General features: G+C 36.4%; 1 protein-coding gene across 1 annotated transcript in view; it reads right to left on the bottom strand.

Annotated features, from left to right (window-relative positions):
• Window positions 1–1,461: 1,461 nt before the first annotated feature.
• The window catches only part of LOC125228539 (elongation of very long chain fatty acids protein 4-like), a 51,544-nt gene continuing 34,870 nt past the window's right edge, over window positions 1,462–18,135 (bottom strand). Inside the window, exons 3-7 of the mRNA XM_048133141.1 lie at window positions 14,682–14,950; window positions 9,039–9,210; window positions 7,839–7,966; window positions 5,022–5,171; window positions 1,462–1,675 (exon numbers count right to left, since the gene is read on the bottom strand). Coding sequence (XP_047989098.1) covers window positions 1,592–1,675; window positions 5,022–5,171; window positions 7,839–7,966; window positions 9,039–9,210; window positions 14,682–14,950 — 803 coding nt within the window. The 3' untranslated portion in view covers window positions 1,462–1,591. The remainder of the gene's footprint in view (window positions 1,676–5,021; window positions 5,172–7,838; window positions 7,967–9,038; window positions 9,211–14,681; window positions 14,951–18,135) is intronic.

The following is an 18,135-nucleotide window of genomic DNA, read 5'->3' as shown; positions in this document are numbered from 1 at the left end:
CCCAGCCACGACATTGGTCTAAGCGCGACAGCGGTGAGCGGCAGCTATACGTGCGAATGAAAAGTCCCATCGCTGTGTCTCGCTCCAATGTATGGCCGCCGCTCACCGCTGTCGCGCTTAGACCAATGTCGTGGCTAAGCCGTAAACTAGTTATTCAATGAAATATCCTTATTCTAGCATTACAACCTGCCAAAAATTCGTAGATTTTAAAAAGTAGTAACCAAGGGTACCTACCAACATCGTAGTGTCTTCTTGTGTGTTATTTATTTGAAAAAAAAAACCGGCCAAGAGCGTGTCGGGCCACGCTCAGTGTAGGGTTCCGTAGTTTTCAGTATTTTTCTCAAAAACTACTGAACCTATCAAGTTCAAAACAATTTTACTAGAAAGTATTTATAAAGTTCTACTTTTGTGATTTTTTTCATATTTTTTAAACATATGGTTCAAAAGTTAGAGGGGGGGGGACGCACTTTTTTTTCCTTTAGGAGCGATTATTTCCGAAAATATTAATATTATCAAAAAACGATTTTAGGAAACCCTTATTCATTTTTAAATACCTATCCAACAACATATCACACGTTGGGGTTGGAATGAAAAAAAATATCAGCCCCCACTTTACATGTAGGGGGGGTACCCTAATAAAACATTTTTTTCCATTTTTTATTTTTGCACTTTGTCGGCGTGATTGATATACATATTGGTACCAAATTTCAGCTTTCTAGTGCTAACGGTTACTGAGATTATCCGCGGACGGACGGACGGACGGACGGACGGACGGACGGACGGACGGACGGACGGACGGACGGACGGACAGACAGACATGGCGAAACTATAAGGGTTCCTAGTTGACTACGGAACCCTAAAAATATAATTTGTATAAGGAAATTGGACACTACGCCACTTCTTTTAACCGACTAGTAATATATGTAAAATGTTAAATTGACAAACCTTACTTTACTTACTTGACAAATAAATATATTTCATTTCATTTCGTGAGGAAACCGGACTTTCCAATCAAGTCTAGTTTACTCTTCGGGTTGGAAGGTCAGTTGGCAGTCGCTTTCGTAGAAACTAGTGCCTACGCCAAATTTTGGGATTAGTTGTCAAAGCGGACCCCAAGCTCCCATGAGCCGTGGAAAATGCCGGGATAACGCAAGTGGGATGATGATATTTCATTTCATTTCATTTACTTTGTTGGCGCGACGACCGAAAGTGAGTGTGTCTTAAATTGTAATTTTCCATACATATAATAAGTTGACAATAATTATACCTCGCTTATTTAAATATAAACTTAATTGAATAAATAACTTGCATACATACATACCTACTTTGACTACCAACGATCGATATTTTCAATAACAGTAATGGCACGAAATAATTATTTTAAAAGCTATCACTACGTCCATATCAAAATGTCATAAATATAGTCACACCCACCCCAAGAGAATAAAAAAACAAACGAAAAAAAGTATAAAAACATTTATTAATATGGAATAAATTACCCTTAATATAACAATAATATAAAACAATTTGCGACCGCCAGAGAGCTACAATTTGAACCTATGTTAAATATACATATCGCAATATATATTTATTAATTTTGTTTAAGTTTCCTCTTTGCGATTGTTTCTTCGTCGTCCAGACACTCGCCATACCGCACCTCCATGCATTTGCTTCCCTGTAAACAAATTAAAATAACAAATTAAACAAATTAAAGACGACCGGTCTGGCGCAGTCGGTAGTGACCCTGTCTGCTGCGCCTCGGTCCCGGGTTCGAATCCCGGTAAGGGCATTTATTTGTGTGATGAGCACAGATATTTGTTCCTGAGTCATGGATGTTTTCTATGTATATAAGTATTTATATATTATATATATCGTTGTCTGAGTACCCACAACACAAGCCTTCTTGAGCTTACCGTGGGCCTCAGTCAATCTGTGTAAGAATGTCCTATAATATTTATTTATTTAAAATGTTTTGCTTAGTTAGTCCTTCAATAAATTCATACCTCAGCTTATAATTATTTAATTATCAATTGACATAAAAAATAATTAGAATGGACAAAACGTATTATGTAGATGTACGAATGATGTTATCCTTATTTAGAGGGTTTTTCTAGGTACCTATTTTAAATATTCTGGAGTCAAATTAGTTTCAACAGTGACTGCACTATGACTAAGCGTACGACATGACTATAACAAACATTACATGCATTTTGTCGTATTCAGCGCCACTTCTTCAATGCATCTTACTAACACAGAACAAAAAATATTTAATTCTTGCCCCAAAACATTACATAAAATTGAAAAGTCAGTTGCGCAAACAACTTGTTCTTGCGTCAGTTATGCAACTATAATTTCTTCTAAATTGGCCAACTCGATGCGAGTGCTGAGAGAAAGCGAAAGCGTCGCGTCGTTATGGAAATTCGGTCACCAAGAACAAATCATTTGGTGCTACGTTCAGATTGAGCTTTTGATTAGACAACAACTAAACAGACAGAAACAACAGACAAAATAGGTAAGTCTAGTGGATTCAGAAAAAAAATCAGGGCCCACGTGCCCTGCTAAGCCGAGTGGCACTATCTCAAAACCAAATGATTTTGAAAATGGAACTGTCAGTTATAGATACTTAAGTATAAGTTAGCTATGGATTTTCGTTTGAAATAGTGATTTTCGGCTTAGGAGGGCAGCACAGGTCTCATGAGGAACGACCCCACGAAGGATACGGGTGAGCATTGCTCATGTGCATAATATGTTGTATCAGTGTTCCCTCATAATTATTTTTAAAATCGGGACTTAATCGCGTATGACTACATATTAAACTGACCTCCAAGGTTTCAGGGACGGCGTTGTCCCCGTGGTCTCGGAGAAGACTGGCTTGAAATGACATTAACACCTTCTGACAGCCGCGCGAGTTTTTCGAACTACCCGCTCTTGGTTTTGATTAACGATTAAGTCCCGATTTTAAAAATAATTATGTGTAATAATCGTGAAAGTTTAAATCAGTGTTCCCTCAGTCCTCTTATACGCGGGATGAAATGGGGTGGTGCTATTCTTTTCTGATTCTTTTATTATGTCGGCACTGCACGACAATCATCACAGAACAGATGATTTGGTGATGCGTTTAGATTTTGTTTTTATTGTGGTGGCATCGAGCACACTGTACAGGCCCCGTAGCCGAATGGCATTTCTACGACGCGAAACGAAAACGAAACGCCGCGAAAGGTAGTCAGTCGGTCACGCCAATACGCAAGAGCGATAGACATAGATATCTACGAGCGTTTCGTTTCATGAGCGATTGTGCCATTCGGCTGCGCACGTTGATCTTATGCTTTTCTGCCGCCATGAGTGTTCCCTTAGTCCCCTTATACGCGGGATGAGATGGGGTGATGCTATACTTTTCTGATGCCGGCACTAGCAACGGTTATCAAGAACAGAGGATTGTGCTGCATTTAGATTGATCTTTTGATTAGACAACCGGTATAATATAGTAGGTTTTTTGGAAATATTCATGGCATATATTGCGAGTTTCTATACGAAGAGACAGAAATGCCAAAAATCATTCTGATGTTGACGAAATATAACGATCAGAAACTAATCTTGGAGGAGAGGACGTAAGTAATAAGTATATTCTCTATATGGTTTAAAGTTTACTGAAGTATTGCAAGCACAGTGTGCTAATTGACTCTCTATCTATCTATCATAATTCCTAATAAATTATTACTAACTAAAAGCCAATTTTTGAGAAAATAGCAATAACAAATTGACTGAAACTGATGTCATGTCAATTTATTGAGTACGATACAGATATGTGGGCATAAAAATATTACAAAAAACATCTAAGTACCTAGATATAAAAAACTGTAACGCCTAGTTGAAGGTTGTCCTGTCCTGTGGAACGCTCCGTTACGGCTGTCATGAATGTTTAATACGTGACTATGTGCCGAATAATTTGACCAGCGTATTCCTCATCATATTACTAAAGTAAAATGTCATATAAACTTTTCTGTATTTCGCCTACTTTCAGAGTTATAAGCATTTAAAAAAATAACAATTACCTACTCATTATTTCTCAGAACAAAACGCTGTTTTGATAGGTTGCCGTTACCTGACATAATCTAACTACCTCGTTGATAGATATAAAATAACCAGTGACTCATTACAAAGAGTACTTTTTTTGGAAAAAATTGTCTATTTTTATTTTAAGTGCCAATTTTAGGAATAACATTTACCTTTTATGCAAAAAATACATCCAATAAAACTAAAAAAAATATTTTTGAGAAAATGGCTTGACGCATAACATGCTTGGCATATAACATTTTTATTTTTATTTTGCCCTTAGAAATGCGTAGTTTATAATTTTTGGGGTGCTGTTCACTTTCCCCATACAATCAATTTTATTGTCCGTGACGTACGCTAATAACGTGTTAAATCACACAAAACTCATAGGTAGGTATCACTGGAGCGACATCATCATCGAGCCATTGGCGATAATTTGACTGACGACATAGGGCCGGTTGCATCAAACCATCTGTCACCGTTAAAGCGTTCGTTAAATTTTATTGTACGGGAAGTTCCATAGACGTCTGCTGCGTGACGATGATGTGTCTGTCAAAATGTGGTTGATACAACTGGCCCTTAATGATTTACTTAAACTTTAAACCATTTTTATACATATAGTCTTGAGTTAGGCCCGCAACAGACAGTCTGAAAAATTCATAATCTAAAAAAAGATTTGTATGCAAACTGACACTGACAGATCTGTCAGTGTCAGTTTGAACTGTCAGTTTGCATACAAATCTTTTCTAAGATTATGAATTTTTAAGACTGTCTGTGGCGTGCTTTAGAGATAAGTAGGGCGCTAAGCCTATAGCTGATAATCGTCTGTCTTTATCTGTCCCATTGAGGCCATTGACTTATGTTTTTTGATAAAGGGAGAAAATACAATCAGCACCGAAAATATTATATGAATTTAATAGGTGCGTTTAAGTAGATAGACTATAAATAATAAGCTAAATGATACTAACCTTTGCAAAATAGGCTTTCATGTAGAAGTTTCCAAAGAGAACGATGAAGGAGATCATATAGAAGATGAGGACGTAGTGCATCCAGAGGGGGAACTCGCATCCCATCCGGATGCCGTTAATGCCTAAGACTAGTGCTGCTGTGAACTGGATCTGGAAACAAAATATGTATATTATCACACTTGCTCAGTAAAGTGAAATTACTACAGTCACATAAATAAGTGATGATTTTTGTACCCTGTCGCTTTAAATTGTTTGACAATTTTGTATGACATTTCAAACTAGACGTTAATGTGACAAGGTATAGAAATCATCACATATTTATGCCGGTGACTGTACCAAGAGTTATGGAAGAAGGCGTTTCCCTAGGTCTGGCCTAGCGCGTAGTGACCCTGCCTGCTACGCCGCGGTCCCGGGTTCGAATCCCGGTAAGGGCATTTACTCGTATTTGTGTGATGAGCACAGATATTTGTGCCTAAGTCATGGATGTTTTCTATGTATATAAGTATTTGTATATTATATTATATATATCGTTGTCTGAGTACCCACAACTCAAGCCTTCTTGGGCCTACCGTGGGACTCGGTCAATCTGTGTAAGAATATCCTATAATATTTATATTTATTATATTTATCGCAAACTCCGTTTCCGCTTGTTAAAAATTCATATGTTTCCATTTTTGTAAATTCGTCCATTAAACTCCTAAGCCGTCGTTAATACCTATATCGGCTATATCGAACAGCCACGTGTATTGCCTGAGCTAAATTTAATGGAGAACTTATTAATATTTGATGGATTTTTATATCCGCCTGGTTTCTGAAAAAAGTTATCGAAAGCGAAACAGTAATTCTATTTTTTTATTCTTAAAAGCTAACAGAAGAAGGCTTTTTTATTAAAAATAAGATTATATGTATAAGTGTAATAAGAGCATAAAATTGGGAAGCCGAAGGAAATCATAGCGAAACTTTCGTGAGAAACGTAATATTATTTCGAAGATTTTTTCAACCATAGTGATTGATGTGATATCTATTATATCTTCAATCAATCAATCAATCAAAATATTCTTTATTCAAATAGGCTTACAATAAGCACTTTTAAATTGTCAACAGTGTACAATATTCATCTTATTCTAAATATCAGAGCAATTTATTGGTGCAATAAACAATATTGTTTTAAAACTACATTGATTTAATAAAATGATATCAATCTAAATTGTATAAAAAAATACTAGTATAAAAACTTCTAGAATAAATTCTAAATGTCAAAAAAATTGTATAAAAATACATTGAATTATCAATAATTATCATCATTAATAAGCTATATAATTAATGGTTTTCAACAATACTTGTATCCCACGGTGTTTCATCATTCATGTAGTCTTGTGTGCTGTAGTAGGCTTTAGAGATCAGTATACGCTTTACATAATGTTTAAATCGATTAAAAGATAGTTCAGTGATGGCATTAGGAAGTTTGTTATAAAATCTTACACAATTACCCATGAATGATTTTTTAATTTTATGGAGCCGAGTGAAGGGCACTGCAAGCTTATGCTTATTTCTAGTGTTTATATTATGTACATCACAGTTTTTCTTAAATTTACAAATGTTTTTATGTACATACATAATATTCTCATAAATATATCGACAATGCACTGTCATTATATTAATGTCCTTAAACTTATCTCTAAGTGAGTGTCTATGGTTCATTTTGTATATTGCTCGAATAGCCCTCTTCTGCAGAACAAATATGGTATTTATCTCTGAAGCACTGCCCCATAGTAAAATACCATATGACATAATGCTGTGAAAGTAACTAAAATAAACTAATCGAGCTGTTTCCACGTCTGTTAACTGACGGATCTTGCTCACTGCAAATGCTGCAGAGCTCAGTCTATTCGAGAGGGTAGCAATATGGGGACCCCACTGAAGTTTAGAATCTAAAGTTATGCCAAGAAAAACTGTACTATCTACCAGTTCCAATTCCTCATCCTTCACAACGACACTTGCTTGTTCATTTTTAGCATTACTCGTTACAAACTTAATACATTTAGTCTTTTTCTCATTTAACAATAAGTTATTAACACTAAACCAATTAACTACTTCGGAAATAGCATTGTTTACATTTTCACAAGTTTGTTGCTGACGTTTGACTTTGAAAATAAGGGAAGTATCATCTGCAAACAATACTATATCATGGTGGGTCTTTACAAGATATGGCAGGTCATTAATGTAGATAAGGAACAGGAAAGGCCCCAATATTGATCCCTGCGGTACACCCATAGAGACTAGTGACCCCGGTGAGCGCTGTCCATTCACGTCGACCCTTTGTATTCTATCGTGTAAGTAAGATTTGACTAAATTCAGTGCCGATCCTCGCACTCCATAGTATATCTGTTAGATAAATAGACAAACAACATCTGTGAATGGATAAATGGACTTTGAAACTGAAAGCCTCATTGAACTCGACAGGAAACGAGATGAGCCCCGACCGCCATCCTCAATGTCCTACAATTATATGGGTGGTGTTCTGACGTGCCCAAAATGTACTCGAAAATTTAGCCATAAGATAGGGTAGGCGAGCCACGTAAAGGCACACCAGAGAGTGTTCCAGCTACACTCTTTTTCTTGAAATTGTCTGTTCCAGAACACGCAGTCGCTGTGGCCGAAATCGGCCATGACAGCATCATCATCATCATCATCACGTCAGAAACAGATCGTACCTAATTTATAACCGCCCGCTTGTATGGCGAAAACCCGCCCAGCGGGTCTGAGCAAAGTTCACGAGAGCCCAGCAGGCGGGTTCTTGGTTACGAAAGTGCTTACCAGTTGCAGGATTGTGAGGTATTTCTTCCACCAGAGGAATTTGCTGACAGATGGGCCGAACACGGAGAGACCGTAGTATGTGTACATGAGAACGTGGATGGCGCTGTTCACCATTGCAGGCAGGAACGCTGAAAATGAGATAAATATGTATAATTAATAAATAAACTAACCATATAAAAAGGACCGTTCAAACTTTGCGTAGTGACTTTTAAGGTCATAATGATCAAGATTTATTAAAGTAGCAATGCTGAAAGAGCAAAAAAAAATGGCTGTTTCATACATAACATTTCGACTGTCATGATGCCGCTATTTCTATTGAACAGCCAATTTTTTTTCGCAATTTCAGCATCGGTCCCGTAATAAAAGTTGTTCATTATGATCTCAAAAGTCACTATGTAAAGTTTAAACGGTCCTTTTTATTTCACCTTGTAAATGCATCACTGGGAACAGGACTGCCTTCTTTCATGCGTGAGATATTCATTCGCAGTACCTATATGGTATAAAAGCTGCTAATTTATCGCATTTTTCTAATTAAAAGTTTGTAGGTTCCTTTTAAAATCCCACCTATATTACTTTTAACAACTGAAACACCGTCTGCATACTAATTTTGAGAAAAAAAGTCGTAAAAACCAAGTTTCGGGTCTCAATTGCTTAAACTTCTTGGGTCCAATAATGGCGATCGACGAAAAAACAAAATCTAAAGTTATGTATATTGGTAAAGCTTTAAATGGCTTAGGCATGTTTCAAATTTTGATTTGTTTTTGATATAATTTTCTTTCTACTGCTGGAAAGTGAAGCTGAGATGGAGGGAACAATGTTGTGTTCGAAACGGCGGAGGAAAGGTCATACTTACTTAATCAAACCGTTTAATTATATTACTTTAGTACTCGTAATTTTTGTAATTTAAAATTTCAAGAAAAAAAAATCTAAGTTAACGAAAAGAGATTAGGTACATCAAGCAGGCAAGCATGGTCGCGTAATACATGATATAACGTCAGGCCGTCCTTTTCGCACTATTGGTAAATGCGATAGGGACGCACCGATGCGATAAAGTTTATCAAACTAGTGTGCTACGCCCGCAGGTAGCTTCTTTAAATCAGCGAGCCTAATGCCATAAATAATAAATAGGAAATTATGTAAGTGAAAAAAAAAAGAAAACACGGTGTATAATAGCTGTCAAATCATTTTTTTTAAACTTACTTGATCCACTTGGCACCCACTTGATGCCAATCCACCAGAAGCTAAACATGGTGGAGTGATGGTAGACATGCAAGAAGGTGAGCTGCTCGTCTTTCTTCCGCAGAATAAAGAAGAATGTGTCACAGAACTCTAGAAGCTTCGAGAAGTAGTACCACCACACTGCGTCGGCTATCTGAAAGAGATAAATATTTTATGAGTATTAAAAAATGTCAATTTCTGCAACCGATTAAACAACAGGCCGCTTAAATACAAGATAATTACAAGGATGATTTACGAGTATATAGGATTTACAACCTTCGTACTAAGAATCGTACCTCAGTTTTTCAGCGCCACCTATTAAATACTATCATAACTACACTGATGATGCCTACAATGTTTTTTTTCATTTGTTCTTATAACTAACCTAACCACAAAATTAATATTTTGAAAAAACCCCCGACCGCGACCTAGTGGACCGATTTTCATGAAACATGGCTAAGAACACTCCCAACTAACTCATTTTTTAGACAAAAAAAAAACTAAATCAAAATCGGTTCATCCGTTCGAGAGCTACGATGCCACAGACCGACACACACACAGACAGACAGACAAACAGACAGACAGACATACACACAGACAGACACGTCAAACTTATAACACCCCTTCGTTTTTGCGTCGGGGGTTAAAAAATAAAAACACGCAAACATATTTGGAGAAAATATGATTTTGGCCACTTCCAGGCTGCGAAACATTTCGGGGGTACGCTTTTTTGTCCTTGATAATTATAATGGATAACAAAAATAAGAGGGCTCTGATTAAGGAAACTTTTTATCTATTTATATGAGTCTGACCTAGAGTGTCTACTTTTGGGCAAAGGTCTCCCTTTTCCCTTTACAAGTATCTCGGACCTCGGTCTTGCACTTGATCCGTTTCGCACCAGTCCTTATCAAGGCGTCAAGGTGATCTCGCCAACGCCATCTAGGTTTTTCGCGAAGTCAGGTTCTATTTTGTGGGACCCAGTTGGCTGTCTGTTTAGCCCAAAAGTCACTCGGCATACGACAAACGCGTCCCGCCCAGTCGCACTAAAGCTTGGAAACTTTATTTCAATAAAAAATGTCGCTTAATTAAGTCGACCCTCCAAGCGTAGACTAAAAATACTTTACACAAATATGTTATTTCTTACACTTTTTGTTAAACTGATCACAATACAGAATAAACAATGAAATTAAAAGTGTTTTTACTATTTTTGTTACACTCAGTATTATACTATGTACATCGCCATCCATAGTAGCGCTTATTATATCACAAAGAAGCAATATGATACATTTTTGACGAGGGTGTTCAACTGTTCGTTGAGTCTTTATCAAAGCGTAGGGTTCTATTATTAAATCTCGAGTATATTCAATTGTTGACGCCCGAGGTAGGTATAAATAATGTTATATATTATGATATTTATGATACGTACTGCTTACGACAGTTTAAGACGTCACCGCACCTGCGAGGGAGTTATTACCTCTTTAAGTCATAAATAGGACCTACTGAAAGATCGGGTAGATAATTAATGTGACAGTAATATGAAGAGGCACACTCAAAGGTTATGACAGATGGCACCACCCTATTAGTCCATTGTATAATAATTCATACGTAAGATCAAAATGATATTTGTTTTCTCTCTCTCACATATGAATGACAGTGACATGCCTAGACACTTGCACAGGCGCCGCCTAGCGGGATAAAATGTCAGGTAGTTATTAAAATGATGATACATTTGTTGAAAAACTTTTAAAGTAATGAAGTACTAGCTTTTGCCCGCAGCTTCACTCGCGTTAGAAAGAGACAAGAAGTAGCTTATGTCACTCTCCGTCCCTTTAACTGTCTTCCCTTAAAAAATCAATTCAATTCGTCGCTCCGTTTTGCCGTGAAAGACGGACAAACAAACAGACACACACACTTTCCCATTTATAATATTATAAGTAATAAGTATAAGTATAAGTATACCTAAGTATAAGTATATAAGTATAAGTAATAAGTATGGATTCAATTTATGGAATCTACGGTGACCTAGCGGTAAGAGCGTCCGGCTTTGAACCTGGAGGTCGCGGGTTCGTACACCGGAATTTACGAATGAGTTTTTCGGAACTAGGTGTAGTTGAGGAAATATAAACCTCTGGCTCAATCACAGAATATATAATAGTACAAGTACAGAAGGCTCACTCCTTTGATGTTCACAAAATGCCGCCATTCTAAATTCTTACCTACATTTAATAAATGGACCGCATGCGAGCAGCCGACATTGAATTTTATTGCGCAGCGCGAAGGTCGTCTCACCACCGAATGCAAGGCAAGAGTAACATGAGTCACGATTTTATGGCATGTTCCATTTATTCACGACGCAAGTTCAAGTGATAATCTATCTCTAAATAAGTGTTACTTTCCCGGTACATGCATAGATCCTTTAATTTGCAGCTGCAGTTCAAATAAACACCCGTGACTCACGTTACTTTACGTGGATTCACCCCTCTGATCATAGTTTGTAGATAATATCTCTAATTCTCTAAGACCTCAAGTCAATTTATTTGTCTGTGGCTCTGATTATATTTCGCAGGATTTAGCTACTGAAAGCATTCTAATTATTTAAATCTATAGAACTTTCTAAGTGTAAAATATTAATTCCTGCGAGTCAACGCAAATTTTGTTTTGGAATTTCTACGCCAGGTAAAGTGTACTTTTCTGAGTTTTGGAGTGCAAATGTACAAATAAGTATACATTTAAAGCAAAATCCTCTGCTACGTCTGTCTGTACAATCTGACTAAAATAGTAGAAATTCAAAAGTGGCAACATTTTATTATCATTCCTTTATAATTCCTTTCAAATCAATACGTGTGAGAAAACGGGAAGACACTTTTAATTTCTTACTGAATGGATTTTCAGGCAATATTTAATTATTTACCCATCAATAAAGGGGTTATTTAAGGAGGTTTAATAGGTATATAATTTACAATCCCAAATAGATACCTATCATACACCGAAGAAAAGGAGACAAAATCCACTGATGGACGAGTCGGGAATCCGAACCGGGTCTTTAGCTTACGCATCTAACGCCATTACCACTAGTCCGACCGACCGGTGTGTAGTGACAGTGGTGACGTTCAGTAAAATAGGCTTGTGCCGTTTCGTTCGTTGATGGGAGCGCTCCGATCTCGTTCAATCGCTACCACGAACTAGTTCGCTCTTTTAGGTATTTTGCTCATTTAGTTCAGCCAGACCAGCGACCACTGCGGTCGGAAAGATCAGAACGAATGGGACCGAATAGTGTCAAAGTTATACGAATAGTCCACAGATTGTAAGGTTGGTGACCGAAAGGTTGTAAGTAACCGAAGTTTAATATGAAAACTTGACGTTCTTTTGTTGCTCTGCTAAGTAGCTCTCGCTCTCGGTCGGCGCAGTCACACACTCATTCTCGATCCAAACCGCTCGCGCTCGCCGATCCTATACTGAACTAAATGAGCAAAGACCGATTCACAGAGCACGGAAAGATTCAGTAAATTTCGGTCATTGATGGGATTTTATTCCTAACAGTTCATAGTTCGTAAACGACACAAGGGTCAAATAATTTGTATTTGATTAATATGTGTGAACTAAGCTAAAGTGTTGAAAACCACCGTGGAAAACCGGGAATCTAGTTAATATGTAATTATTCCCGGAAAAGGGTCTATCCATACCTGTTTACAAAGTCGCTTCCTATATAACTCAAGCACCCAAAATATTGATGATAAACCCCGAAGTTTTGGGTGCGAGAATAATCTGTTTTACATTATACTAATATTTTGAGCAAACGTTATTAGTTCAAAGTTTCTCTCCTACAAATAAACGATGGAATCAAGGCGTTAGGAAGTTAATCAGTGCTTAATTTCTATGGGTAATCGATACTTATTATAGTGGGAGGTAAAATTAAAAATTGCAAGTAAAAATACGAAAGTAGGGCTTAGCACTGATTGACTAGCACCTTAAATATATATACAATAGTACCATTGGCAACACTGTTAGCTGTACATGTGTAATCCCTATTACAGGGGCATAACGTCTAGCGATGGTTAGCTAAGTGTTGCTGTTAGTACTACACTGTAAGGCAAAGCTACAAAAGTCTGATAGCATACCGAATGTTAAACCAATCGATACAAAAATACTTTTGAATGATGAATGCTTAGAGATGGTAGATACAACACTGTTTCTTGGTTTAACATTGGACAAAAATCTACAATGGAGTCCTCATATAAAGAAACTAGCAAGCAAATTAAGTTCAGCCGCATACGCCGTTAGGAGAATCAGGCAACTGACTAATGTTGAGACAGCTCGCCTAGTGTATCATAGTTATTTTCACAGTGTAATGTCATACGGTATTCTGGTTTGGGGCAAAGCAGCTGACATACAGACTATCTTTGTATTACAAAAGAGAGCCATTCGTTCTATTTACAACTTAGGAACACGTGAATCAGTAAGAGAACTCTTCAAAGAAATTAATATCTTAACTGTAGCTTCCCAATACATTTATGATAGTATAATTTATGTTGTTAAGAATTTAGACTGTTTCACTAAGAATTCTGATATCCATAATTATAACACTAGAAACAAAAATAAGCTTGCCATAAAGAAGTTTCGTGTCCGTAAAGTACAGAAGTCATTTGTTGGGCAATGCATTCATTTTTATAATAAGTTACCTGACACTGCTTTGAGATTACCCCTCCCAGCTCTTAAGAACTACTTAAAAAAATCATTGATGTTAAAGGCTTATTACAGAGTCGAGGACTATTTGACAGACAAACATGCATGGCCCGAACCAGAAACTACAAAAAACGAATAGCAATTAAAATAATTGTATTATGTATAGAGGACACAGTTCAGATAAGAAAGCACATCAAATATTTTATATTTTATGTTGTGTAGGTAAATTACATATTTAATGATATTGAGATTCATATTATCTTTTTCTTCTATGACAATTTGATATGTTTTCTCTGAAGAAGAACGACGTATTATTAAGCAATAATATAATTTATTGAAATTGATTTCCATAGAGTAGGTACCTAGTCTGTTCATATTCTTTGATGAATACTTTTGCATGTTAAATTGTATGTTGTTATTTAATGCATGTTAATTATAAGATGTAATGTTTTGAAAAGAAGTTGCCCGCCGAGTTTCTTGCCGGTCTGGAGGGGGGACTGAAATCTTCTCGAGGCTGAGGCGTAGGGTTAGAGCCGGCGTAGCTTTATTTGACGTTCATATGCGCATTGTAATATGCCTACTTGAAAAATAAATATTTCATTTCATTTTCATTTTCATACCGGTAGAAGCCACTTTTAATCTTAAGTCCATGTCAGTAAATGTGACAGAAGGCTATTGTCTATTGGGTATGAGCGGTTCAAATGCTGGTACTTTTACCTGACCTATTTAATCTGTATTTTATAGCAGTTTTGTTGTTGGTCATATTGTTAAAATTTGCTTAATAATACCTCTGTCTGAAGCCGTCACGAGTGGCGGAAAACAGGGGAGGCAGGCCCAGCAGTGGGACACGCTATAGGCTATTAAAAAAGACCCGTGACTGTACACAGTTCACCTCCTTGACTGACTTGAAGTGACTATAGTTAATAATATCAGGATACTTACTTGCATTTCATCAGGGTCGTATTTCTGCCGGCAAGGCTCGCATATATAACTATATCTCAATCTGAAAGATGCCGTGAGCAACCTCAGCGCTATGTAAGCATTCAGACCAGCCATAGCGAGATTGTAAGGTACTAACAACCAGGTCAGTTGGAAAGGCTGTCGATTCTTCATGAGTTTGGGTCCTGACCATACAATGAACAGATACAACATTGTGTAGAATACTGTTGGGGCTGGCGAGTCGACTAGCGGCCATCCTTTTGTTCTGTTGTCTGTAACAAATGAGAGATGATTATTCATAAAGATAAAAAGCTTTTGTTAGTATTGTCCCATAGTTTGGTGACAAATTATCCTAGGGTGTGGATATCGTTACTAGATTTATCTGAAATAAATGTATTTTTATAACGTGATCTTCATGGAAAATTAGACATATTTTCCGTGAGGAATACGTTATCGAGTATAGTAATAATGATATGGTCCATACCCCATACCATACTAATGGTTAGCCACACTAAGGCACCCACTAGCATCAACCACTCAACTCAGGGTACTGATGTGCCGACGGAAAGTTTCCAAAATTCTGAAATTTTCACGTAGGAAAACTTCGGAGACTTTCTTTTTTAATTGTATGGAAGGAAACTTTCCATTTCATAAATTTAAATTCCCTTTATTTTCCGTGAAAGTTTCGTGAATTTTTCAAGAAATTTAAATTTTTTTTGGAAAGTTTCCGCAACTTGCACATCACTAACTCAGGGTAAGTGGGCTATCATCTGTCAAATTCCATATAAAATGGTGTTAACCCTCCATTTTCGTTTGTGCAAGTGGCCCTTAAAGTCAAAACGAAACGGCGCACAAAAAAAAATCGGAATAACAAAATAGTACAAAATATCACGTGACTGATACATAAATAGCTACCGTCTAGTTCAGGCAATGTTTGAAATTATGTGACTGTGGGACGACAAGGGGATCCCAGGAGAATACTAGTGGGAGACTTGGAAAATGAAGTTAAGAAAAGTGTTAAAATAATAGGTATTTGTTTTATATGGGGAAAAGTTGTTGTTTAACTGCACATGACAATTTACTTATTTATTTATTTACTATTCAAATAAGTTACACAGCATAACAGTAAAACCAAGGCACTGTGAAACTAAAATATAAAAACAATACGTATAGCACATAAATAGTAAAAAACAGACGAAAAAAGAACAATATTCTATTTAGGCGACGACGTAACAGCGTGGCTCCGTTGCGTTACCATATTGATACCCGAGCAGGCGAAAGATTTGACATCAGTTCGAACGCGGTTCAATAAGTGGAATCTTGAGCGTTGCGAGGGTTTCAAGGCACGAAGATTAAACAAACTTTGCCACCGAGTGAAACACAAAATATTTCACCACACCAACACGAACAAAATATGTAAGTACTGACTATTCATAGTCATCCAAATAAATCAAAACCATCAATTTATTCAATATTTATGATTCAAAATCATCATTTAAGTATAGGTAAATCCTACAAGCCAGCTTAAGACATCAAGTTAAAATTTGTATGAAATTACGTTGCGCTCTTGTGGATAAAATGCAATTTTGCTATCTGTTTTCGATCAGCAATGCAAGCCTTTACCGGTTGGTCTGGTGAAACTATTATGATTGTCATCATGTGTTTTTGATTAGGCGTTAATTGCATATAGGTGAGAAGATCAACTTTCTTGGATGGTGAAATAAATAATTGTGAAAAATAACCACAAAATTAAAATTTTGAAAAAAAAAACCCCAACCGCGACATAGTGGACCGATTTTCATAAAACATGGCTAAGAACACTCCCGACTAACTCAGCTTTCAAACAAAAAAACTAAATCGAAATCGGTTCATCCGTTCGGGAGCTACGATGCCACAGACAGACACACACACAGACAGACAGACTGACAGACAGACAAACAGACAAACAGACAGACAGACAGACAAACACATACACAGTCAAACTTACAACACCCCGTCGTTTTTGCGCCGGGAGTTAAAAAATTATAGTATGCGATACCTCAGCAATTCCCGTCAACTTTGTACAAAAATTAAGGGAAAAGTTTTTGTTTTTATTAATTCCTATTTTGTTACCAAGATTTTGTTGATGAATTGAGATTTTATTAAGTTTTATTTCGTCATTAAGGTTCTCTAGTATCTATATTTTCTTAATTATAACAATTACCCTGTATATATCTTACGAAAGTCGAATTATATTACTAAATGTTGGTAACAAAATAGGATCAATTAAAATTTGCTGACGTGGCATTGTACAAAGTTGACGGGAATTGCTGACCTAGTAAACTGCAATTCAATTGCCACTCTAGCGTCAGAGATTGACACTTTGGCTACAAACAATAGCTGAATAACTTGATCAAGTTCCCCGGACTCCTCCTACTGATGTATCATTGTATTCATTGTCTGAAGTGTCAATTTTATTAACCAAAATTATTATTTTTGATATTATGCTATCTTTTGAGTAGGTATTGTTCAAATGACATTGAACTCAAATGTTTGACTTTTGCGTAAGTATTATTTTATTTAATAATTTAAAATGTTTATTCATATAAAGATAAAATAATTACAATCAAGACTTACAATTTAAACGTAAAATAAAACAGAAAAAATTACTTAATAATAAAACTTATTCTAAAAACGAACAAACGAAATCTTAAAATTACCTAACTTACTAAGATGACTTTGACTTTTCGTCATACCCTTTAACACGTTCGCTGCGGCAAGCCAAAACCTTAACCCAAAATCTAGTGCGTTACGAGGCCCAATCCGCCCCGTAATAGTTTACATCGTAGTGCGTTACGAGTATAAAAGTGCCCCGTACGCCTAAGTCTGTTAAAAGTGCTGTAAGTTCCTGAAATATTGGATTTTCCAATATTTTTTTCGACTTACTGTAAGAGTATGAAATTTCCTACGTCTCATTATCCCCGCACGTGTATACGATAAAAACTCAGAAAATTATATAGAAAAGAAAATACGGGGTTATTTTATCCCCGTATCGCACTAAAATTGAAAAAATACGGGGTTTAGTACACCCCGTAACGCATGTAATGTATTAAGGTCGATAAATTAGTAGTGATGGGAAATAAAAAAATCGATGTATATGCTGTTTTAATAAAAAAATTACACATCAAAAATATGATACTTCGCACTCTTGTATTTTTGTGAAAGTAGTTAATATAATTAAGTAACAAAGGTAAATAAAATAAGATAAACCACCACCGTTTTTACATATTAAAAACATATATTTAATTACCTGCCTGCAATTAGATGTCAATTTGTGGTGATTTTGACGTTTATTGTGTGGGATAACCTTTGTTTTTGGAATATAGTAGTTCTAACGTGTGGTTCAAGCGCTTCATTTTTAATTTGCCGATAACAAGTATTTCAGTAAGCACTGCACTAGCGATACTGTGCCCACAAC

The sequence above is a fragment of the Leguminivora glycinivorella genome, chromosome 8 (genome assembly GCF_023078275.1).
Source record: "Leguminivora glycinivorella isolate SPB_JAAS2020 chromosome 8, LegGlyc_1.1, whole genome shotgun sequence".
Lineage (NCBI taxonomy): Eukaryota > Metazoa > Arthropoda > Insecta > Lepidoptera > Tortricidae > Leguminivora > Leguminivora glycinivorella.
Note: the sequence above shows the minus strand (reverse complement) of the source record. Positions and strands in the feature narration are given on the sequence as shown.